Raw genomic sequence first — 23,410 nt, forward strand, 5'->3', positions numbered from 1 at the left:
AATAAAAATAATAATGAATAAAATTAATTAATTAATTAATTAATTAAGTAAATAATTAATTTAATTAATCCTGATAAATTAAACCTAATGACTAATTAACCTAATTAACTACTATTAATTAAACTTAACTAAGATAATTAGTTAACAGAGTATGACGAACGGGACCCACATGTCAGGGTTGACCTAGTCAACCCTGTTGACTGCTGACGTCAGCATGGCATCATGCTGACGTCATAATTCCATTTTTCGAATTAAATAATTAATTGATTAAATTCCAGAAATTAATAAAATCTTTAAAAAAATCATATCTTTTAATCCGTAACTCAGATTAAAACAACGTGAAAGTTGCTCAGAGCGACGAGACGAATCCGGATACGCGGTCCGTTCGTCCGCCACACACCCCTAACCTATCGAACCCGCAACTTTCCCCCTCCGGTTCCTCTGCCCGAAAACACGAAACACCGGGAATACTTTCCCGGGGGGTTTCCCCCCTTCACCGGTATCACCTACTACCGCGTTAGGGCACACCGAACACCGCGTATTGCCTTGATATATTTTGTGGTGCTTTGTTTGCTCCGTATTCATTATTTCTTCCCCCTCTTCTCTCCGGTAGACTACGAGACCGACGCTGCTGCTGACCAGTTCGACTACGGAGTTGACGACCCCTCTCTCTTGCCAGAGCAACCAGGCAAGCCCCCCCCCCCCTTGATCACCAGATATCGCCTACTCTTCTCTATACTGCTTGCATTAGAGTAGCGTAGCATGTTACTGCTTTCTGTTAATCCTATTCTGATGCATAGCCTGTCATTGCTGCTACAGTCATTGATACCTTACCCGCAATCCTAAATGCTTAGTATAGGATGCTAGTGTTCCATCAGTGGCCCTACACTCTTGTCCGTCTGCCATGCTATACTACTGGGCTGTGATCACTTCGGGAGGTGATCACGGGCATATACTATATACTTTACACTGTTACATTACCTGTGATACTGTTCGGAGTTGGGGGCTGAAAGGACAGGTGGCTCCATCCCGGTAGAGGTGGGCCTGGGTTCCCGACGGCCCCCGACTGTTACTTTGTGGCGGAGCGGCAGGGCAGGTTGAGACCACCTAGGAGACAGGTGGGCCTGGCCCTGTTCGGCGTTCGCGGATACTTAACACGCTTAACGAGATCTTGGTATTTGATCTGAGTCGGCTACGAGCCTATACGCACTAACCATCTACGCGGGAGTAGTTATGGGTATCCCGGCGTCGTGGTATCAGCCGAAGCCTTCTTGACGTCAGCGACTGAGTGGCGCGCGCCGGGTTGGACTGCGTTAACGCAACTTCCTTTGTAATGGAGGTTGCTAGGTCTGCTCACCGGCCGCGTACGCAACGTGCAGGTGTGCAATGGGCGATGGGCCTAGACCCCTGCGCGCATAGGATTTAGACCGGCGTGCTGACCTCTCTGTTGTGCCTAGGTGGGGCTGCGACGTGTTGATCTTCCGAGGCCGGGCATGACCCAGGAAAGTGTGTCCGGCCAAATGGGATCGAGCGTGTTGGGTTATGTGGTGCACCCCTGCAGGGAAGTTAATCTATTCGAATAGCCGTGATCTTCGGTAACAGGACGACTTGGAGTTGTACCTTGACCTTATGACAACTAGAACCGGATACTTAATAAAACACACCCTTCCAAGTTCCACAGACAACCCGGTGATCGCTTTTCCACAGGGCGACGAGGGGAGGATCGCCGGGTAGGATTATGCTACTGCGATGCTACTGGAGATGCTACTTGGAGATGCTACTTGGAGATGCTACTTGGGGGACTTCAATCTACTCTCTTCTACATGCTGCAAGACGGAGGCTGCCAGAAGCGTAGTCTTCGACAGGATTAGCTATCCCCCCTCTTATTCTGGCATTCTGCAGTTCAGTCCACCGATATGGCCCTTTACACATATACCCATGCATATGTAGTGTAGCTCCTTGCTTGCGAGTACTTTGGATGAGTACTCATGGTTGCTTTTCTCCCTCTTTTCCCCTTTCCCTTCTACCTGGTTGTCGCAACCAGATGCTGGAGCCCTGGAGCCAGACGCCACCGTCGACGATGATTCCTACTACACTGGAGGTGCCTACTACTACGTGCAGGCCGCTAACGACGACCTGGAGTAGTTTAGGAGGATCCCAGGCAGGAGGCCTGCGCCTCTTTCGATCTGTATCCCAGTTTGTGCTAGCCTTCTTAAGGCAAACTTGTTTAACTTATGTCTGTACTCAGATATTGTTGCTTCCGCTGACTCGTCTATGATCGAGCACTTGTATTCGAGCCCTCGAGGCCCCTGGCTTGTATTATGATGCTTGTATGACTTAGTTATGTTTTAGAGTTGTGTTGTGATATCTTCCCGTGAGTCCCTGATCTTGATCGTACACGTTTGCGTGCATGATTAGTGTACAATTGAATCGGGGGCGTCACAACCTGCTACGCTCTTTCTTCCTTCACCCCCCTCGTTTGATAACTTCAACGGGCTCATCACCTCCTGCCCCTTCTCTTCCTCCTCCACTGGGTCACCACAGCTCTTCGTGTTTCTACGCCAGGACGGTGCATCACTGGCCGACGAGGACTGCCCTCTCCGAACCCCCACACCTTTGCTGCCTGCGTTACGCCCACTACGATAGGCTCCTCCCTCTCCCCATCTTCCTCGAGCACCTCCTCCATTCCGCCTCGGCATATAGGCCCTCAGCCATGGCCCGAACTGCGCCTTCTCCCCTCGTTTCAGCTTACAACTGCACATCTTATCCTCGTGTCCCAGGATCCCACAGACGTAACAAAACTCGGGCAGGTATTCATATTCAAAAGGGCACCAATTACTATCATCTTCCTCCTGATCGGCAGACTTCTCAGCCTCCTTTGTCTGATCGGCCCCTTCCTCCTCTTGCTCGTGTTGGAAATATGCCCTAGAGGCAATAATAAAAGTATTATTATTATATTTCCTTGTTCATGATAATTGTCTTTTATTCATGCTATAACTGTATTATCCGGAAATCGTAATACACGTGTGAATACATAGACCACAATATGTCCCTAGTGAGCCTCTAGTTGACTAGCTCGTTGTGATCAACAGATAGTCATGGTTTCCTGGCTATGGGCATTGGATGTCGTTGATAACGGGATCACATCATTAGGAGAATGATGTGATGGACAAGACCCAATCCTAATACTAGCACAAAAGATCGTGTAGTTCATTTGCTAGAGCTTTGCCAATGTCAAGTATCTCTTCCTTCGACCATGAGAGCGTGTAACTCCTGGATACCATAGGAGTGCTTTGGGTGTATCAAACGTCACAACGTAACTGGGTGACTATAAAGGTGCACTACAGGTATCTCCGAAAGTATCTATTGTTTTATGCGGATCGAGACTGGGATTTGTCACTCCGTGTAAACGGAGAGGTATCTCTGGGCCCACTCGGTAGGACATCATCATATGCGCAATGTGACCAAGGAGTTGATCACGGGATGATGTGTTACGGAACGAGTAAAGTGACTTAGCGGTAACGAGATTGAACAAGGTATTGGATACCGACGATCGAATCTCGGGCAAGTAACATACCGATAGACAAAGGGAATTGAATACGGGATTGATTAAGTCCTTGACATCGTGGTTCATCCGATGAGATCATCGTGGAACATGTGGGAGCCATCATGGGTATCCAGATCCCGCTGTTGGTTATTGACCGGAGAACGTCTCGGTCATGTCTACATGTCTCCCGAACCCGTAGGGTCTACACACTTAAGGTTCGTTGACGCTAGGGTTATAAAGGAAGTTTGTATGTGGTTACCGAATGTTGTTCGGAGTCCCGAATGAGATCCTGGACGTCACGAGGAGTTCCGGAACGGTCCGGAGGTAAAGATTTATATATGGGAAGTCCTATTTTGGCCACCGGAAAATGTTCGGGATTTTTCGGTATTGTACCGGGAAGGTTCTAGAAGGTTCCGGAGTGGGGCCCACCTGCATGGGGGGACCCACATGGACGTGGGTAGTGGGGGCAAGGCCCCACACCCCTGGTCAAGGCGCACCAAGATCCCCCCTTAGAAGGAATAAGATCATATCCCGAAGGGATAAGATCAAGATCCCTAAAAAGGGGGATAACAATCGGTGGGGAAGGAAATAATGAGATTTCTTTCCTCCCACCTTGGCCAACGCCCCAATGGACTTGGAGGGCAAGAAACCAGCCCCTCCACCCCTATATATAGTGGGGAGGCGCATGGGAGCTATAGACGAAGTTCTGGTGCAGCCCTCCCCCTCTCACAAGTACTCCTCCTCTCCCGCGGTGCTTGGCGAAGCCCTGCAGGATTGCCACGCTCCTCCACCACCACCACGCCGTTGTGCTGCTGCTGGATGGAGTCTTCCTCAACCTCTCCCTCTCTCCTTGCTGGATCAAGGCTTGAGAGACGTCACCGGGTTGTATGTGTGTTGAACGCGGAGGTGCCGTGCGTTCGGCACTTGATCATCGGTGATTTGAATCACGACGAGTACGACTCCATCAACCCCGTTCACTTGAACGCTTCCGCTTAGCGATCTACAAGGGTATGTAGATGCACTCTCTTTCTACTCGTTGCTGGTCTCTCCATAGATAGATCTTGGTGACACGTAGGAAAATTTTGAATTTCTGCTACGTTCCCCAACAGCTCGACCCTGACGCCCCTCATTAACGGATGCTTGATGCCCATTTTTATTTTCACACGCAGATATTTTCCGATGGCCACACCATCTGCTCTAGCTTCCACGTCAAGGACCTCCCCAATCTCCTGTCCGATGGCTTCTCCAACTTCTCTGTTCGTCATACCAAGGGGTAGACGCAAGATCCGAACCCATATCGGTGTTGTCTCAAAGGTGTAATCCTTTATCATCTTCGCGGGTACAAAGTCTTCCATCACCAACAGATCGTTTCCAAACTCCCAAGGTCCGCTCTCTAGTGCCATCTTTTTGCCCGACTCATGCCCAAAAGTGATCAGGAATGTATTGTCTCCTACGTCCTTGCAGTCTATTCCTTTGATTGGGCACCAAATCCTGCCTAGGGTTTCAGCCATCGCCTCCACAAACACAGGTTTTTCAGACAGCAGCTTCGCTAAGGCTTGAGGCTCCACTACCCCGGCCTTCCCAGATCCCCTCCACCCGATCTTGACTCCTTTCTTCTCCCTCTTCGACAGCTTCAGGTTCTTCAACAGCCCTTCAACCCTCTCCATCCTTTCCTCCCACACTACGAACCAGAACTGAAACTAGGGCGGTGGTGTGGTGTACGACCGCGTGCCCTAGCGCACGCGAAAGGCTTTTGGTGGGGGTTAAGGTGGTGGATACGACGGGGCGAGTCGCTGGCGCCGTTCTGCACACGGTGGTGATGATCGCTTGGACGGGGGATGGGGTTCTGCAGCGGCGGCGGGCCGAAAAACCCTAGATTGCCATGACAGACGCGAGACCAACCGTCACCCTAGGGACGGACTTATCCAATATCCATAACAGTTGCATTTGGTTCGCCCGCAATGTCTTTAGTAGACGTGGTTTCCGATCGGAGCTGATTGAAAAACGGGAACACATGTGGGTCAACCAAACGAGGCGGGTTTTCCATATAACTAATCGGATACGTTACTTGGGTCGAACCAAACGTGTCGTAAGTCGCTAGCTATTTTTTTTAGCATCAATAGAGACACAAGCGCTCATATACACGCGCATACACTCACCCCAATGAACGCACACACGCACACCCTACCCCTATGAGCACCTCCGAGAGACTGAGCCGGCATATCATCTTGAGATTTACGAAGCAACCGTAGGCGCCTCGTCGTCGACGGGAACGTCTCCTCCCACTGAAAGCGCATCGCCGGAAATCCTGAAATAAATCCAGGAATAATGCGAGCACCAGGATTTGAACCCTGGTGGGTTGGGGATACCACTGTCCACCTAACCATCTCAACCACAGATTACATAGATTCGTGCAACGGTGCAAGGCACAAGTGCATCGATTATACTTGCAGGAGAAGAAAAGAAAGGTGATCGCCTCCTGCCGCTAGGGCGACTTCCTCCGCCGCCGTCCTCCGGCGGCTCCCCTCCGCCGACGACCTCGATCGTCGATGGTGAGAGGGGTCGCCGGATTCACGCGTGTGGATTGTTTTAGGTCTTAGCTAGTTTCTTAGAATTTTGGGTTGTTCATCGTCATGGCTTCGGCGATTGCGATGGCGGCGCCGACTAATAAACCTTCAGATCCTTCCCTAACGAGACGATCCGCTTTTCGGGTGGATTTGGAAACCAGACTGTTCAAGCAAGGATAGTGCGGCGGCGGCGGTATCCTCGTGGTGGACCTGTGTCCTCAGGCTTCGCTGTTGCAATGGTGTTTGGTCCAGCGCCGACCTGGAGCTTGGGAGGTAGTCCAGAAGCGGATGCAGATTGTGTTCTGCATCAACGGCATCTGGAAGATGGTGGATCTGGGTTCTTGGTTCGTGGCATGCAGGTATGGTTTTCTCCTCCAACATCTTAGTTGGGCGGGGGTGCCAGATCTGGAGTTCGATGGCGTGTCCGGGGTGTTGCCCCGATCTGATTCGTTCAACGACAATGGTTTCGCCTTTATTGGCGAGCCATCTTGGAGGTCCGCAAGCTACATATCAGCGATGAAGCCGCGTCGAGCTCGGGTGTGGAGATGATCAGTCATTTCTCCTTTGGTGGCTGCTATGGTGGTGCCAGAGGCAGGTGACGGGCGTTGGTGTCAAGCTCAGAGGATTCTTTAGTCTTGTTTGTAATTTTACTTCTTGGCTGATGTTCCTGTGTGCAAAGTCTAGCGTTCTGTTGTCTTTTCAGTTTTGTCACGTCAGTATGTACGTGACTTGTACTATGGTCGTTATGATATAAATGAGATATGTATTACCATGTAAGAAAAATGCATCGATTATAGGATGTCGATTGATTACAAATACTAATGGGCATCTATATATTTTTAGATGACCGATGGTTAGAGCATCTCTACCACACCCTTTAAACTGGTCAAACCCATAAAAACAAGAAGTGTTTACGGTTTCGATCAAAAAAGGGCACCTAGCAGATCATGTAAAACTCGTTCGGCCCTTCAACTTTTTAAAGAGCACTGAAAATCTATCTGCGAGGACCTCAAATATACTATTTTGAAGGCAGTATACAATTCAGCCCATAAACCGGTCAAACCTTGTCGAGCCAGACATGCCGCCGTGGAACTGGCCGAAATCTAACCGAAACTCACCAGAATCAGTCGACGCAACGTCGGAAGAAGCCACCGCACGCCGGAATTTGCCGCCACCGGTCCGAATTGTGGCCGGCTCGACCTCCAATACCGAGGCGAGGCCATCCACAGGCAAGGCGAAGCAGGCCACCGGCGGCCCGAATCAGGGCGGGATGGCGCCGGAGAAGGGCGGGGGGAGGGGACGGGTCACGGCGTCGAGTAGCTCGCGCAGCCACGCCGCGGGGCGCCGAGGAGTTAGCACGGCCGGCGGCTAATTCCAGCGTGCGGCGGCTTCTTTGGTCAGTTCCATGGCGGCGCATCTAGCTCGACCTCAGTACCAAGGCGAGCAAGGCGAAGCAAGCCACCGGCGGCACGAATCAAGGCAGGGCGGCACCGGAGAAGGGCGGGGGAGGGGTCGCCTCGCGCAGCCACGCCACAGGGCGCCGAGGAGTTAGCACGACCACACCAAGAGCGCGCGCGACGGCAAGCGATGCCAGGCTCAATCGAGGAGCGCGCGGGGCGGCGCTAGGGAGAGGGACGTCGTGGCCAAAGACAAGCTCTACCGAGACAGGAGGAAAAAAATAAATGAAAAAAAGTGAGCAACGACGGGATACAATTTTACTGCTCAGTTCAAGACAATTTTACACCGTAAAAATAGTTTACCCTTTGTACGTGTTTCTAAGGGTCAATTTTTAAAGGGTCAGCTAGAGATGATTTTATGTCACCGCTGCTTCGATTAATGATGGTGCACATGTAAATCAGTTTTCCGGTTAATCAAACATAACAAACAGACAAATTTTGGTTAATTAGGTCACTAGCAATTTTTATCGATTATTTCGGTCACCATTTTACAGAAACCAAAATTCTAGAAACCCAAATAAACCAAACCATATAAACCAAACACCCTGCCTTAACTCTAGGTAAACATTATAAAGTTTGACCAAATTTATAGAAAAGAATATAAATATTTAGCACAACAAATCTATGACATGGAAGTACATTCAACAACGAATCTAATGGTATTAATTTGTTACTGAATATGTTAATTTTTTTGTAAAGCTTGATTTAACCAAAGCAAATATGCGGAGTAAATATAAAACGGAGGGAGTACAAGATCAGGATGTCCCGTAAAAAAATGAAATGGGAACACATAACTAGTAATATCAGATTCAGTCTGAAGGACGAAACTTGGCAACATAAGAGAGATGGTTATCTTATTCACCAAGGAAAACCTTATCCAGTATAAAATAGAAATTAAAAAAATCTCTCTGAATTACATAATTCCTTCGATTGTTCACCGCCTGTCAGGAACTTCAAACTTGCACTAAACAGTATTTGATGCAATAATTGCTTTCGCCAGGCCTGATCTTGAGGAATATGTCGAGCATCACAGGGAGCGGGCAGAGAAATCAACAGGGAACAAGATCGGCTCTACAGCCTTAAGAAAGATTGCAGCCAAGAAGGAACCGTAGCAGCAAACGCAGGACAAGCAGAAGCAACAACAAACTGTTCGTTTGGAGTGCAGGACATGGCCAACAATTATGATGTCAATGTGAGGTCGTGATCTACTCCATTAGATTCGTATTTGCCAAACTAGAGTATCCTCTTGGTCCGCAAAACGAATAGACAAACCATCATCAGCTTCACAAAACCACAAAATCATATTAGCTTGGCGACAACCATTCTAAAGATCTACTCCGTCCGGCCAGAATTAATTGACGCCCAAATGGACAACCATTTGAGCGTCAACTAATTCGACCCATTTCAGCGCTGACTAATTCCAGACGTAGTAAGTATCATGAGAAAAAAATAAGAAATTTGGCAAAGTCATCATCAGAGACTTACATACTAAGAATCAGATCATAGATCATATTGTTGCAGTATTTTCACATCCTTTGATTCAGGTAGACCATTGAACCAGCCCTATTGATCATTTCCTGGGTGTGGAGCTATATGCATGGAGCTATATTGTCAGATGCTTGGGAATTAGGAGCGTTGGAAGTTGATCGTAGGTTGTAGCTGTGCTCTACAGGAGGACGAGGCTTGAAGCCTCGTCGCCCCGTGGCAGGGAAGAGGAGAGGCGCACAGGGCGCAAGGTAACCAAGTTATGTTTTTCTTGCTTGATTCGTTCCTCCACAGGGAGGCAATATAAATAGTCAAGTTATATGACGACTTCTACTAGAAATAGAAACAGACTCCTACTTGTTTTAGGAACAGTAGGGAAAACCTTCTTTGGAACAAAAACCCCTTCCGTTTCCAAACCTGATACTAATTGATACTAATTTGGACACCCCCTGTCCGCTCGAGCTGGAAGCTTGGATAGCGTTCTTTGATGATATCCTCGTGTGTCCAGAACACTGTTTTGTGGATATCCTCAATATGCATGCGCACCTGGTGATAACCAGATCGCAAGTCCAGCTTTGTGAAGAACAGGGCGCCCTTTAGCTCGTCTACTACAGGAATAGGGAACTTGTCCTTGATGGTGTTGGTGTTGACGCCACGAAAATCGACACAGAATCGCCAGGAGCTGTCGTGCTTCTTCACCAGAAGAACGGGCGAAGAGAACTCAAAAGTGCTACGGCGAATAAGGCCGCGCTCCAACATGTCCGCACACTGTCTCTCGAGCTCATCTTTTTGGATAGCCAGGTAGCGATATGGTCGAACAGCCACTGGCGCGGTACCAGGCACCAAGCGGATGCGATGGTCATGAGTGCGAGGCGGCGGCAGGCCCCGAGGCTCTGCGAAGATGTCAACGTATTCATTGAGGAGGCTGTCAAGAAGCTCCCGCCCGGAACAAGCGTGAATGTGGTGGGGTTGGGTTGACGCCGCGATACCATACCACTCAACGCGATGGTCAGACCGCCAGAAGGACATCCAGAGACACGTGAAGTCCCAGGTATGGGCCTGAGTGTCTTGAGCCAGTGTGTCCCGAGAACGACGTCAAACCCACCCAAGGGGATGGCGTAAAGATCGACAAGGAAGTCTTCTTGGACATGTGACATGATCTCCATTGGCTACTATTACGCGGAGGCGGCGCCCTGTGGAGAAGTGGCTGCCCACTTGTGCAGCCATCTCCTCGTTGATGAAATTGTGAGTGCTACCAGAGTCGAGGAGAGCGACCAATTCACACTCGCCTACACGGACCACTAGCTGCATTGTGTCACTGGCACGTACGCCGGTGATTGCGAGCAGCGAGATGTGTAGGTTGTCATCATTGTCTTCCTCGTCGTTGTCGGCGGACTCGATGTAGAAGAGGCACTTGCAGCGATGTCCCCGAACATACTTCTCATCACAGTTGAAGCATAGTCCCTTGCTGCGTCTGTCCTCCATCTCGGCGGCGTTAAGCTTTTTGAAGACAGGCCCGCCCCCAGAAGAGGGGTCGCCTGTGGCAACACCTAGGGCTGCTGGGACAAGGTGTGTAGGACGACCAGGGCGTGTCGGAGTGGCGGCAGTAACCGTGGTCACCATGGCAAGGTGCTCATAGGAGACGGCCATGTCCATAGCATCCTCGAGAGTAGCTGGACGCAGCAGCTCAACCTGTGTTTTTAGTGGCTCGCCCAGATTATTGGTGAAGATGTTGCGCTCCTCGTCATCTGGGATGGGGTTGATGCGGGACAAGAGTTGGAGGAACTGTTTGGTATACTCCGCCAGACCGCCACCGAGCCGATACGACTAAGGGAGATGAGCTCATCCAAGGGATTGGCATGTGTGGGAGGGCCAAAGTGCTGGCTGACCCGCGCAACAAAGTCTGCCCAAGTTGGCCGGCCAATCTTCTCCTCTAGATGGCCATACCAAAGGGCAGCCACATTTGTTAGATGGTATGACGCAATCCAAGTCTTCTTCGTGTCAGGCATGCGCTGGCCAAGGAAAAACAAATTGCATCTAGTCAACCATGGTCGCGGGTCGCCTTCACCGTTGTAGGTAGGGAAGTCAAGCTTGTAAAGGCAGGGTGGAGCCTGCAACCTGAGTTGACCTCCGGCGCGGGCAGCCGCTGATTGGGTCGGCAGTAACAAGGGAAGGCTCGCCACGGCTCGCACGCTCCAGCCTGGTGATGGCCACGTTTTGTGCGCGCTGTTGTTGTGATAGATCGCTGAATTCTGTTCTGAACACCGTCAGGGCGTCGGTGACATACTTTAGGGCCTTGGTCATGTCGCTGCGGAGGAGTTCGACGCCCTCGGCCAGATCGCCCAGATTCTGCTAGATGTCCTCAAAATTTGCAATGTTCCTTGGCAAAGGTCTTCAAGGGTTTTAGGAAGATCAGGCTTCTTGGGAGAGGACAACATGGTTGCAGGCGCAACGGAGATCGGTGAATCTGATACCAAATTGTCAGATGCTTGGGAATTAGGAGCGTTCGAAGTTGATAGTAGGTTGTAGCTGTGCTCTACGGGAGGACGAGGCTTGAAGCCTCGTCGCCCCATGGCAGGGAAGAGGAGAGGCGCACAGGGCGCAGGGTAACCAGGTTGTGTTTTTCTTGCTTGATTCGTTCCTCCACAGGGAGGCAATATAAACAGACTCCTACTTGTTTTAGGAACAGTAGGGAAAACCTTCTTTGGGACAAAAAACCCTTCCGTTTCCAAACCTGATACTAATTGATACTAATTTCCCCTTGTACTTCATGAAATCAATGCCATCAACTCAAATGAAAACCACAAGAGTGTTAAACAAACACAAAAATTGCACAACTAAGCACTTCAAAATATGGATTAAAAGTTGAAACTCAAGTTTCGGTATTTCACATCATTTGCCACCCTTGGTTTGCACAGGAAGATTAATGAATTCACAGCAGGGAAAAGAAAAAAAACAGTGTGCTAATGCAAGGCATTAGATAAAAAGCAGATCACCTGCAAAATGTTCTGAGAAACAAGCCATAAATTTATCATCATAGCAATGTTACTTCCCAATATCAAATCAGAATAACCTATCAGAGTAACTATGACAAAAATTATAGCTCCATGTGGACATAAATCCACAGCTAAAATATTAAGTTCATCATGTAGGGCTGTGGGAATAAAGACCAGCTAAAATTACATAAAACTCCAAACATTAAAGTATAACAACTTCGTCCAGAAGAAATTACCATGAAAAGTCAAACACCTGAGTTCCAGAAATTAACAAGTGATAAGATGTGCTGCAACCATTGGTTTTAAGTTGATGAGGTATAGAACTATGCACTAAAGATGTTCCAATGGTCTTTCACTTACGAGTGAAATGTCTGTACCGTTACTAAACTAGCACTAATTAGTGCTACTAGCGTCCAGTAAATTCAATACCTTTTCACAATTCACAGCCAATTCATTTCGTTGAAAATGTTAATCAAGTTTCAAGTTCAGAATACGGCCCAGGTAACTTGTTTCTCCATATAGTAGCAATTCCTGCGAGGATGCAGTGGAAATTTGTTAAATTTCACGTCGTTATTTAACTCCCATCTCGTAGGAACAAGAGACAAAGCTGATGACAACACATGCTCTACCGAGATTTTCAGTCTCTTCCACAAATCCGAAAAACTTGCAAGAGGATAGTTAAACTGCAACAATCAAAACTAAAGCAAGTGGTAAATCAGACACCAACAACCAAAAGAAAGACAAATCTTTCATCAAAGAAGACTTGCCCGTCAATTTCAAGCCTCCAGGTAGGTTCATCCTGCGAACAGGATCCTGGTGTTCAACTGTGAGATACGCATCATAAGGTGTAAAAAGGAATTTGTTGTATTACAGAATCAGAAGCTAAACTAGGAATGTACAACAGATAAAAGATGATAGATCATGGCTCAGATCGGTATATAACAGGCTTTTCAGTCATGAATTTTCAGAAGCAGAACTGGCATGTTTGCTTAAAGTGTTTATCATCAACGCCATGAACAAACAACATAATAACATAAATAAACCAAGATCATAAAGAAAAGGATCTGGTACTTACAGAGGCTCATATTAAGAAATTCAGCCATATTAAGAAATTCAACCATGTTCAACTGTTGGGATGCGCATCATAAGGTCTTCAAACGAATTTGTTGTATTACAGAATCAGAAACTAAACTAGGCTGGTACAACGGTTAAAAGATGATAGATCATGGCTCAGATAGGTATATAACAGGCTTTTCAGTCATGAATTTTCAGAAGCAGAACTGGCATGTTTGCTTAAAGTGTTTATCATCACCGCCATGATCAAACAACATAATAACATAAATAAACCAAGATCATAAAGAAAAGGATCTGGTATTTACCGTGGCTCATATTAAGAAATTCAACCATGTTTTCCCTTGTGCTTCACGAGTTAAATCAGAAGCGCGGGTAAGATTCTAATCACTGCCACCAAACAATCCAAGATCCGAAACAACAACAGCGGAAAACAGATGTGATGTGAATGTATCCGTTACTCTGACACAGGCTGCTCATTCACACGTAGTGTCGCAGCCTGCAACACTGAACGGCGGTGTGGATCTAGCACAGCATTGGGGCTTTCCTTCATCACAGAGGACCGAGATCCATCCGACAAGCCCGGGGTTAGCATCGTGCAAGACAAGAAAATTATAAATCTGATCACAAGAAATTTCACACCTGATAGCGAGAGGAACATTTGCTTTCTTCCCCATCTCCTCGCTGCCCAGGACCCATACAGATATTAGTTTACAGGCACGAATACTCTTAAGATAAGCAAATCAAAACAAACACATCAATATCTAAACCACTGATAGCAAACAACTCAGTCCCTTAGATGTTCTTTGACCATGCGATCATTTCCGCAGGAGTCATTACAGGTCTGTAACTGTAAAATGGGCTCATCACAGCTGTCAAAATCAAATTACCAAAAAAGTGTCCACCGGATTTATTTTTTGTGTGACGCATGCATGTATGTAAGAGCTGCCAGTGCCCTGGGAGAGAGAACCCGTAGGGCAAAAGAGGGGCTAACTCAGATACAACAGAACACTATTTGCTTCAAGGGAACGAGTCCAGTGGAAACAAATCAGCCTCAAGAGACTGAACATCCCAATGACCAGATGACGAAGCACAAACAAATCACAAGTTGAGACCAGAAGACAAAGTACACAATTAGGATTGTGCTGTTCATTATCTATCTATTGACGATTTCCTGGGTGTTGAGAGCAATCAATCCCGGTTAACCGTAAGTGCATCTTTATCATTGTTGTGCTACAACTTTCCTTGTAATAACGAATAATTAATTACATAGTACTATTTAGTAAAAATAAGATAAATCCTGAACTGATAATCACCACACTTTGAACGTGAGTTTGTTTCTTCAGATAGCTTACAGTGGACTCAGCTGCATAGATGATCCAGGGAGAGAGTGCCTGAGTGAACTCGTGCCATTATGTAACTCCCATCTCCAGCGGACAGGCCTCTTGACTATATATTCTAAATCGCCTAACATTGCACGAGAAACGCACAATAACATACTAAAATTGCAAACAAAAAGGACACACAACTAATCTCAGAGAGTCAACCAGGAGGACAACCGTAACAGGCTATACTATGGCCAACGAAAATTGTAAAGCTGGCGCAAGCAACATAAGAAAAGCTCAGACAGTTGCTATACTCTGCTCAACGAAGGGTGCCTCTCTCGAGAGAGTGGCACACTTCTCATACAAGAGGTGTCAGAAGAAATCGATGCTCGTCACAGCTGTTGCCCATATTGAAGCCAAATGACAAGAAAAATAACCAAACGGAAAAGGGACATTCACAGGATGAGATCTTGATCGTAAGATGAGCTCAGAGGGTTGCTAATCTGCTCATGGAAGGGACGAGTCCCTTCTCATACAAGAGGTGTCAGAAATAAGCAGTGCTCATCACGGCCAACGATTCTTACCAAGATACTAGTTGTCGTTGCAAATCCATCAAAAATAAACAAACAAATTAGCGTGTGACTGTGCTCAGATATGTTTGCTGCAATCTGCTCAGCGAAGCGCATCAAGGCGCTTCTCGTACAAGAGGTGTCAGAAGTAAAGCAATCATCACGGCACAAAAACAGCAGAAGAACGAGATCTATTGGCAGATGAGACGGCGAGAGAAAGTAGAGATGCCGCGCAAGACGAGAGGAAGAGGAGCCGCCGCCGCCGCGCCATGATCGGCCGTGGAGCGGATGGACTGCGGCGGCGGCGGCGGTTCAAACCCTAGAGAGGTGCTGTGTTGGCGTCTCTGCCCACGGTCGAGTTATATAGAGGGGGTGGGAGCGGGCCAAGATTTTGTGTGGGCCTTTCCTCCTATGGGCCTGTAGTGGGTTGCTAAAAAACATCTAAGCCCTGTAGTCTTATTGTTTTAGCATGTTGTTTTATCTGCAGCGGACACGCCTAAAAGCAATCTGCACCGTCTAAAAAATCAACATATTTTTCATTCGACTAATTTATATTTGCTTTCACTCGAATTTTTTGGGTGGACGATCTCGAGATGTGTTTAGTGCCGAATATTTCAGTTGAATGCTATTTCTCACTTTCATTTGAGTTTCTAGAGGTTGAATCGCGCATTGGGATTGATGTGCTATTTCGCGTTCGTTCGGATTTATGATTTTTTATATGTTGGATCATAGAATTTCTCTTCAAACCTTTTTTTTTTGTCTGTCAACGGCTTGCTTTCCAACTTAGTCTTTGTTTGAGACTTGTTTTTCCATTTTGTCTTCAATTTATGCATTTCGTATGATACAGTCTTTGTTACCCAAGAATCACTAATGCTAGTCCTGAGTTTTTATAGTTTTGGGGTATCAAAGTAATAGTTTTGGGTTTGTCGATGATGGCCACCCGATTTTCTGGGGTCATGTTGTTCTAGAGACACACAACACAATTTTGGCGAATTTATTGAAACCTGGTATGCCCAACCGGTCTCCTTTGTACCCAATCATTGTGGACATCAAGGACCACTTGAATCTGTGCCAATCCTTCATTGTTGCTGCTATCAAATGAGAAGCCAATTTAGTGGCACATGAGCTTGTTGAATTAGTCAGAGTGAAGGAGATGAGACGATCGGGGCAAACATACTACAACAACTCAGGCGTTTGATGCGTCATAGTTGTAACCGGATGCTCATTTAATAGTGCAAGCTCTTTTAGCTAACAAAATGGGGTTATTGGTGTCTAGTTTTTATAGTTCCAAAGAACTAGAGTTACAGTTTATCATTGTTGTATATAATGTGATATACTGTTGTAACTCGCATGCTCGCCATGAAAATTTTGATGATTCATTCTCGATCTTTGGAAATTAATTAGATATTTTGAGTTATGTTGAGTTTATTTCCAGTCAAATGTCGATTTGGTTTCATGCATATAGCTTCCATGTTTTTAGGCTGCAATTTTTGTTTGAAGATTTCTTTTTTTCCACTCGAATGTAAAATATGCACCTACGATGGTCTTGTTTTTATGGGATCTGTGGTGGTCCTTTCATGGTATACGTGCTCTGATGCTGAGGACCTTTCCCCTCACCAGCTCTTCATTATTTGAAATGTCTATAAGTTGTTAAAGATATCTAGGATAGAATGGGGGACGACGTGATTCCATCATCAAGGAGATCTCCACTCGTGCAATTGCATTCACAGAGTGTCAATATGTTCATGAGGGAAGGACACTAATCAAGAAGCTCTCTTGGTGTGCCGTATGACTTTGTTATCATGCCTATAATCCCGTAAAGATTGTCGCTGCGAGTTGCTCGCAGTTTTTTTATATTCATAAGTTACAAATAAAATAATTATTATATAAAGACCAATGGTAAAGTCTAATTAAAAATAAGAAAAAATTACATGTATAATTAAATAATTAAATTTAGTTATATATAACATATAATTAATGTAACATATATATGACCTTATAATTAGTGATAAATATCATATAAAAACTATGAAAAACACGATATGTTTTGATATGTCACTTATACATATATCTGATTTCAATATAAATATATTTGTCAAAATTGAGTTTTTAATCAATCATATCATGATAACAATATTGAAATTGAATATGTCTTTTTCGTAAATATTCGGCTCACTTTATCTCATGTTATGCTTTGAAAATTTAAGTATTCTTTAGCGATATAAATTATGTTTTCCATATTTATATAAAATAAAATTAACTCACATATAATTTATCTAATCAACATAATAAAAATATAACTTATTTTTATGATTACGATATAAATTATTTTCATATTTCATGTCATTATTGTGAAATATTAGAATTCTAAGTGATATAGCCGATTTATACTAATCATTTTTACATAAATTATTTTGCTACTTAATTTGAAGTAGTTTCTAAGAATACAATGTCCAGCATACAATATTCATTATTAAATTTTAGTACTCTATTTAATAACATTGATGAGATTTAATTTCAACTCATAGTTCACAATTATACAAGTATTCACTTTATTTGCAAAAAACGCTAGCGCTAAAGTAGAACTTAGTTTTTAATTAAAATTATGTTTAGATATTTTGCTAAAGTGAATATTGTTTAAATTCAAAATGGAAATCATATTCTATTAGTGAATATTTTGATCCCTTAAGTCTTCATTAGGGTCTTTATATATGCTTGTTTCTATTTTACAGCTTTTAAATATCTTGATATATATATTTGTGTGATATGAATATAACATTTTTTTGCGTGAAATCTAACAATTATCTCGACTTAGAATTGTATAGTACAATTTTGTAGCTTACTTGTAACTACTAGACAATTCTATAATGTATGAACTAGATTTGGAAAAATCACAAATTTGAAAAAATACATGAATTTTAAAAGGTTCTCACATTTGGAATTTTAGGTGGAAAACAAAAAGAAAAGGAGAGAAAAGTGAAAAATTATACAAAAAGGAAGAAAAAAAGGAAGCAAAGCAAGAAAAAAACTATTAGACGCTTTAAAAAAGGTGACCAAAAGCTTCTAGAAGTTTCACAAATGGAACCTTCCCCAAGCCAATCCGGGACCGTCTCATTACTACCACGTAGTCTGGGTGTGCGACATCTACCAATAACGCTATAAATAGCGTTATAAGCGCCAAATAGGGAACACCGTATGTGTGAGCTTTGTCTCGTGCCTGAAACTCATACCAACAAACTCATGTAGTCGGGTGTGCACGGAAACAAGAAAGTATGTAGTCGGGTGTGCAGATAGGAAAGTGATTACCCCTCGTAACCGAACTCTGGTGACAAGAGTTTATGACTTGATCGATCCATTGACTGGAACGTGGGATGAAGAGTTATTAAGAAACATTTTTTGGGCAGTGGATGTCCGGAGGATTTTGCAAATTCCTTTATACCCGCAGTCCTTTGAAGACTTCATTGCTTGGCAACAAAACCGAACAGGGATCTTTACTGTCAAAACGGCCTACCATGTTCAGTGGAAACATACTTTCAGGGGGCATGCTAACAGGGTAGAGAGACCGAATGGATCGGCTCCCTTGGACATTTGGAATACGCTATGGAAACTTCAAGTGCCACGTAAAGTTCAAATTTTTGGTTGGAGAATACTGCGAGGGATCATCCCACTGAAAATCTATCCTCATGAACCGGCATGTAGGATCGGATGGGGCCTGCCCGATTTGTCACCAGGGCGCGGAGGATCTGAAACACCTACTGTTTTTGTGCACAAATGCAAAGGAGTTGTGGGGTCGACTGGGTATGTTGGATGTTATTGAGCATTCAACTATGGTTGATCGATCGGGGTCTGTTGTGGTTGAACACATTCTTTCCTTACCGGAGAATCATCTAGGCATACATCCTGACATAGAGTTTAAGCAAGGCCTGTTGGTAGGGGCATGGTATTTGTGGTGGATAAGAAGGCAGATTACGCATAACGAACAGGTACCACCAGCGTGGAGATGGCCCATCTCGGTCCTGTCGATAATCCGTAACTTTGCAACAATCCAAGGAGGCCAGGGGAGCGTGCCTGAAGAGAGATGAAGAAAACCGAGCCCAGCTTATATCAAAATGAATGTTGATGCGGCATTCTTCTCAGATGAAGGGGTGGGTGCGACGTCGGTGGTCCTACGAGATGGAAGGGGGAGCTTCATTGCGGCCCAATGCAAATTCCTTACGGTAGCAGTGGATGCGATTACATCAGAAGCTATGGCAATGAGAGATGGATTGGCTTTTGCAAACTCTCTGGGAGTTAGCTGTTTAGAGGCAGAATCCGATTCTCTACAAGTTATCATTTTTTGTTCAGGTCAAACAAGATGGTGGGATGAAGCAGCAGCGATCTTTGCAGAATGTGTTGATTTGAGTAGCTCGATCGGGAAGGTCATTTACATGCATTGTTCTCGTTCTTGTAACCGTGCAGCTCATGTGCTTGCAAACCTTAGTTATTGTAATAAGGATTCTTACGTTTGGTTACATGAGCCTCCTGATATTCTTGTCAGGGAGCTTGTGGAAGATGTAAACATTATTGATAATCAATAAAGCTAGCCATGATGGCCTTTCCTCAAAAAAAAAAAAGTATGACACCTAGCAGATTCAAAATCTTGCCAATCCCTATTCAGAGCGTTAAGCGCCACTTAGCATTTTTTTCGCCAGCGAGTTCCCATGTTGGAAGGACCGCTGTGTTAGATGGGATGGCCATTTGGCTTACTTATTGGATGGTTCGAGGAAAGTTTCCACAACTTTCGAACCTGTTTATTTTCTTTGCATTTTGTGTTTCGTTTTCTGTTATGTTTTTCTTCATTTTCCCCTTATTAGTTTTTAAAATTCATGCTTGTCTTCAAATGCGTTATTTTTTCATATTCATGAACTTTTTCAAAATTGTGAAGGTCCTCAAACTCGTGATCTTTTTTCAAAATTGTGAAGTTTCTTTCAAATGCATAGTTTTTTTTCAAATTGGTGTACACTTTCCAAATACATGAAGTTTTTTAAATCCACAAACTGTTTTGAAATTCCTGAACAGTTTTTCAAATCCGTGAACTGTTTTCATATCCATGAACATTTTCTGCAAAATGGTTTCAAATTTGGAAATTTAAAAGTTATCGGTCAACGCGAGAGGTCTGAAGTCAAGGTGAGCAAGCCAACTTATTGAAAAGAAAAAGAACAGACAAGCAATATTAATGGGCCTTGGCCCAGGTCAATCAGTAGTGTGAGCCAGGTGGAAAACTGGCACCCTGAAGAGGCCTTGTACTCCCTCCCGTCCTTTTTAGTCTACATATAAGTCTTTTTTAGTCTACATATAAGTTTTGTTCAAAGTAAAAATATCTCTACTTTGACCAAACTTATAGAAAAAAGTATCAACATCCACAATGCCAAGTAAATATTGTTAGATTCGTTATTAAATGTAGTTTCATAGTATATATATTTGGTATAGTAGATGTTGATATTTTTTATATAAATTTAGTCAAACTTTGCAATGTTTGACTTAACACAGATCTAATACGCAGAGTAAAAAAGACCAGAGAGTACAATACAAGGTGCTCAGGGGGTGCTTCAAAAAACTCGTTTATTTTACTAAGCACCTTGCATTTACAAGGCCTGAGGAGCAGTCCAAAATCTGCCTGAATTGAACTCAAACGGCGTGTTTCAAGGGTGTCTAGACATATACTGTACAAAACAAATATCAAAAGTCAACCTAAGTCTGAAGTCTAAAGAAGCCTACGAAAGAAGTAATATGCGCCCATTAGACACGACATCAACCACCTGATGGTCCAGATGCACAATGGACCGGCTGGACCAACAAACAAACCGTCACTCACTGCTTTGCTGCCACAACATTACCATTGGACGGTAGAGATGCACAGAGGATCATGGGAACCAAGAACAAACTGCTAGCTACTGGTTTCGCTGCAGCGACAAGTTACTCAAGCTCGCCACAAGTTCATCAACGTTTATCTCGCTCAGAGCCTTGGCTGCGTCACCAGGAGGCGGATACGTAGCATCCTGAGGCTTGCACTTGAGGAGTTTCTTGAGGTCCTTGATGAGTTCGAGCTCGCTCTCATCCTCGGAGAACGACACGTCTAGATCCCAAACCTTGAAGATAGAATCCCTCGACTCTGCCTGCTCGATGACTTCAGATGAAACCAGCTCATCTGCAGTGTATCCGTCCATTTGCCTGCCATGCTCATCTGCACCTCTAATTACATTTGTAACGTCCCCAACTTCAGTAGCATCCTTGTCATCATCGCTATTGCCTTGTTGCTCCATCTCTACATTATCATCCTGAGCATCTTTTTCCACATGCAGACTGTGGGATTCCGCCTCTGAAAGTGCATGGGTGCCTTGGTCAAGCATGACCTCAGTGGTATCGCGTGAACCTTCAATTGGCTCTTGAAGGGAATCAAGCAAGGCTTGCTTCAATGCACCCCAGTCTTCATCTGACAGTTCAGAAGTCTGCACAAAACACGAATCAGCCCAAGCTGCCTCCTCAGGTGAAAGTTCGACTTCCTTTTCGTTTGACTTAATAGATTCCAAAATAGCAGGCAAGAAATCATCGGATCCAGAAGTCACAGCCTGCTCTTCATCTAGATTTGGTTCAGAGAGCAGAGCTGAGATATCTCCATCTTCAGAAATCATGGTCATGCACCGCAATGAGCAGCACCTTAGCAAGCAAGGGGTGTACAGCACCTGAAAAATTGAATTGACAATGGGGAAATTGGTTCATAAGGCTAGAGAAGAGGCAGCACAGACATACATATGTAAGATACATGTAATCAGATCATGATAGCTTAGTGTAAAAGATGAAGCCTGGGAAAATGCCATCGTATTTAACTAGAGCAAAGACAAAAGAGGGAAGTAGTTATCTGATAATCAGCTTCTCAGCAGAGGAGCAAACTAGTGATCAAGTAAAACAAAATGAGCTGGTCAAGTGTGGCTACCATAGAGCACATTAGTTCAGCACACCTGAGATCAATATAAAGAATCAACTTTTATAGAGATTATGAGCTCAATCAACAGGCACACACCAAATGATACTTACCAGTAACTCTTATTAAGGCAAAAGGTGGACCACACCCGTATAATCTCTAAGAGGGTAGCCTACAAAAAATCTGGTAGTATTATCTTGACAGTGACAAAGTATTTTCCAATTTGAGTCAAAAGCTCCTGCTAAGGATTCCAACATGTATTCCAACCAAACTTTGTAGATTAGATTTGCTGTCATTGACAATTGTACTGACAAGTCTGAGAGAGAGAGAGTTCAGGACACAAAGCAAAGCAAAGCAAAAAAAAAACTTGCATATAAATATCTTAAGTTACATTCAGAGAATGCAGAACTATACTGTATTCCTGGTCATATCTGACAAACAATATGCCAAAGAGCAGGAAGAAAATAAATAAGATCAAGCGAAGGACTGCGTTTAAATGAACTCATTGATCAGTCAGTGCTCAGCATCGCATTTGTACAAGCTAAATTCCAGCAGAACTGCAAACTCTGAAGCAACCCTGAAGGGTGTTGCCCACCACCTCCAATAATCCATAAAAGAGGTGCCATTGCCATTTCAAACTGATGTCCGAACAAATAAAACCACGAAGGCGTTCCGAGCCCTAGTATATATAGGAACTAATGGCAGAAACGTTGTACGGATATTTTTATTTTGCGGGGAGAAAGGGTCTGCGCAGACCTCATGCAGCTACTCAATCCCTGAATCGCACGGGGATTTGGTGCGGAAATCGCGACGGGCGGTCTACCGGACCAAAGGAACGTGCGACGTTCCTGCAGAACGTTCTACCAGCCGAACGAATCGACATCAAGACCAAATCCTACAGGTTGGGTTTGGGGTTTCTAGGGTTCGTTGCAGAGAACCCATGTGGCTTTCTAGGGTCCTAACTCCTAAGGCCTTGTTCGGTTTGGGAGGGTTTGAAGAGGTTTGAAAGGGATTGAAGGGGATTAAATCCTTTGCAAGTCAAAATCCTTCTCAAACCTCCCCAATACCCTTCAATCCCTGTGGCAAGGGGATTAACCGAACATGGCCTAAGGGTGTTCCCATCCGTAAGGTAAGACACTGCACGAAAGATGAAATTGCACAAAGCCTATGATCCAATGCGAATCTAGATTTCTAGGTGAAAAGGGGAGGGAGCGGCGGCGGCACCTTGTGGCTGCAGAGATGGGGAGAGGCCGAGCGAGGGCTCCACGAGTTCGACTCGGTCGCTCCGAGGGCGAGGAGGGAGGCAAGACGTGGCTCGCTCTCAATCAACCAGGAGCGCTCCGGCGCGGCGAGCCTCCTTTGCCGGCCGTCGTAGTACGGGGGCGCGCGGCGTCGTGGAGCCGCCGGGGCGCAGGGAAAGGAGGGGATGGAG

General features: G+C 45.1%; 2 protein-coding genes, 7 non-coding genes and 3 pseudogenes across 9 annotated transcripts in view; all 12 read right to left on the bottom strand.

Moving 5' to 3' along the window:
* Nucleotides 1–5,214, bottom strand: part of LOC123138945 (uncharacterized) — a 113,196-nt gene extending 107,982 nt beyond the window's left edge. Inside the window, exon 1 of the mRNA XM_044558791.1 lies at nt 4,737–5,214. Coding sequence (XP_044414726.1) covers nt 4,737–5,214 — 478 coding nt within the window. The remainder of the gene's footprint in view (nt 1–4,736) is intronic.
* Nucleotides 5,215–9,039: 3,825 nt separating this feature from the next.
* Nucleotides 9,040–9,113, bottom strand: LOC123140331 (uncharacterized; annotated as a pseudogene).
* A 3,496-nt stretch (nt 9,114–12,609) lies between these two features.
* Nucleotides 12,610–12,715, bottom strand: LOC123140436 (small nucleolar RNA snoR97). Its single transcript, XR_006469998.1, has one exon. It is a non-coding gene; the product is annotated as a small nucleolar RNA snoR97 (small nucleolar RNA).
* A 256-nt stretch (nt 12,716–12,971) lies between these two features.
* LOC123140303 (small nucleolar RNA Z223) lies at nt 12,972–13,068 on the bottom strand. The gene has a single exon (XR_006469929.1). It is a non-coding gene; the product is annotated as a small nucleolar RNA Z223 (small nucleolar RNA).
* Nucleotides 13,069–13,275: 207 nt separating this feature from the next.
* LOC123140302 (small nucleolar RNA Z223) lies at nt 13,276–13,372 on the bottom strand. The gene has a single exon (XR_006469928.1). It is a non-coding gene; the product is annotated as a small nucleolar RNA Z223 (small nucleolar RNA).
* Nucleotides 13,373–13,433: 61 nt separating this feature from the next.
* LOC123140454 (small nucleolar RNA U36a) lies at nt 13,434–13,519 on the bottom strand. The gene has a single exon (XR_006470012.1). It is a non-coding gene; the product is annotated as a small nucleolar RNA U36a (small nucleolar RNA).
* A 50-nt stretch (nt 13,520–13,569) lies between these two features.
* LOC123140464 (small nucleolar RNA snoR134) lies at nt 13,570–13,725 on the bottom strand. The gene has a single exon (XR_006470021.1). It is a non-coding gene; the product is annotated as a small nucleolar RNA snoR134 (small nucleolar RNA).
* A 179-nt stretch (nt 13,726–13,904) lies between these two features.
* On the bottom strand, nt 13,905–14,000 carry LOC123140271 (uncharacterized; annotated as a pseudogene).
* Nucleotides 14,001–14,742: 742 nt separating this feature from the next.
* On the bottom strand, nt 14,743–14,848 carry LOC123140417 (uncharacterized; annotated as a pseudogene).
* An 84-nt stretch (nt 14,849–14,932) lies between these two features.
* On the bottom strand, nt 14,933–15,020 carry LOC123140415 (small nucleolar RNA snoR1). The gene has a single exon (XR_006469980.1). It is a non-coding gene; the product is annotated as a small nucleolar RNA snoR1 (small nucleolar RNA).
* Nucleotides 15,021–15,093: 73 nt separating this feature from the next.
* Nucleotides 15,094–15,185, bottom strand: LOC123140416 (small nucleolar RNA snoR1). Its single transcript, XR_006469981.1, has one exon. It is a non-coding gene; the product is annotated as a small nucleolar RNA snoR1 (small nucleolar RNA).
* A 5,416-nt stretch (nt 15,186–20,601) lies between these two features.
* LOC123136112 (uncharacterized) lies at nt 20,602–23,410 on the bottom strand. The gene is made up of 2 exons (XM_044555407.1): nt 23,203–23,410; nt 20,602–21,739 (listed from the first exon to the last, which is right to left on the bottom strand). Exon 2 carries the CDS (start codon nt 21,692–21,694, stop codon nt 20,948–20,950), a length of 747 nt encoding a protein of 248 aa, XP_044411342.1. The 5' UTR covers nt 21,695–21,739; nt 23,203–23,410; the 3' UTR covers nt 20,602–20,947.

The sequence above is a fragment of the Triticum aestivum genome, chromosome 6B (genome assembly GCF_018294505.1).
Source record: "Triticum aestivum cultivar Chinese Spring chromosome 6B, IWGSC CS RefSeq v2.1, whole genome shotgun sequence".
Classification (NCBI taxonomy): domain Eukaryota; kingdom Viridiplantae; phylum Streptophyta; class Magnoliopsida; order Poales; family Poaceae; genus Triticum; species Triticum aestivum.

Excerpts from the sequence above, each read along its gene's own strand:
- LOC123136112 (XM_044555407.1), bottom strand. The coding sequence starts at position 21,694 with ATGACCATGATTTCTGAAGATGGAGATATCTCAGCTCTGCTCTCTGAA.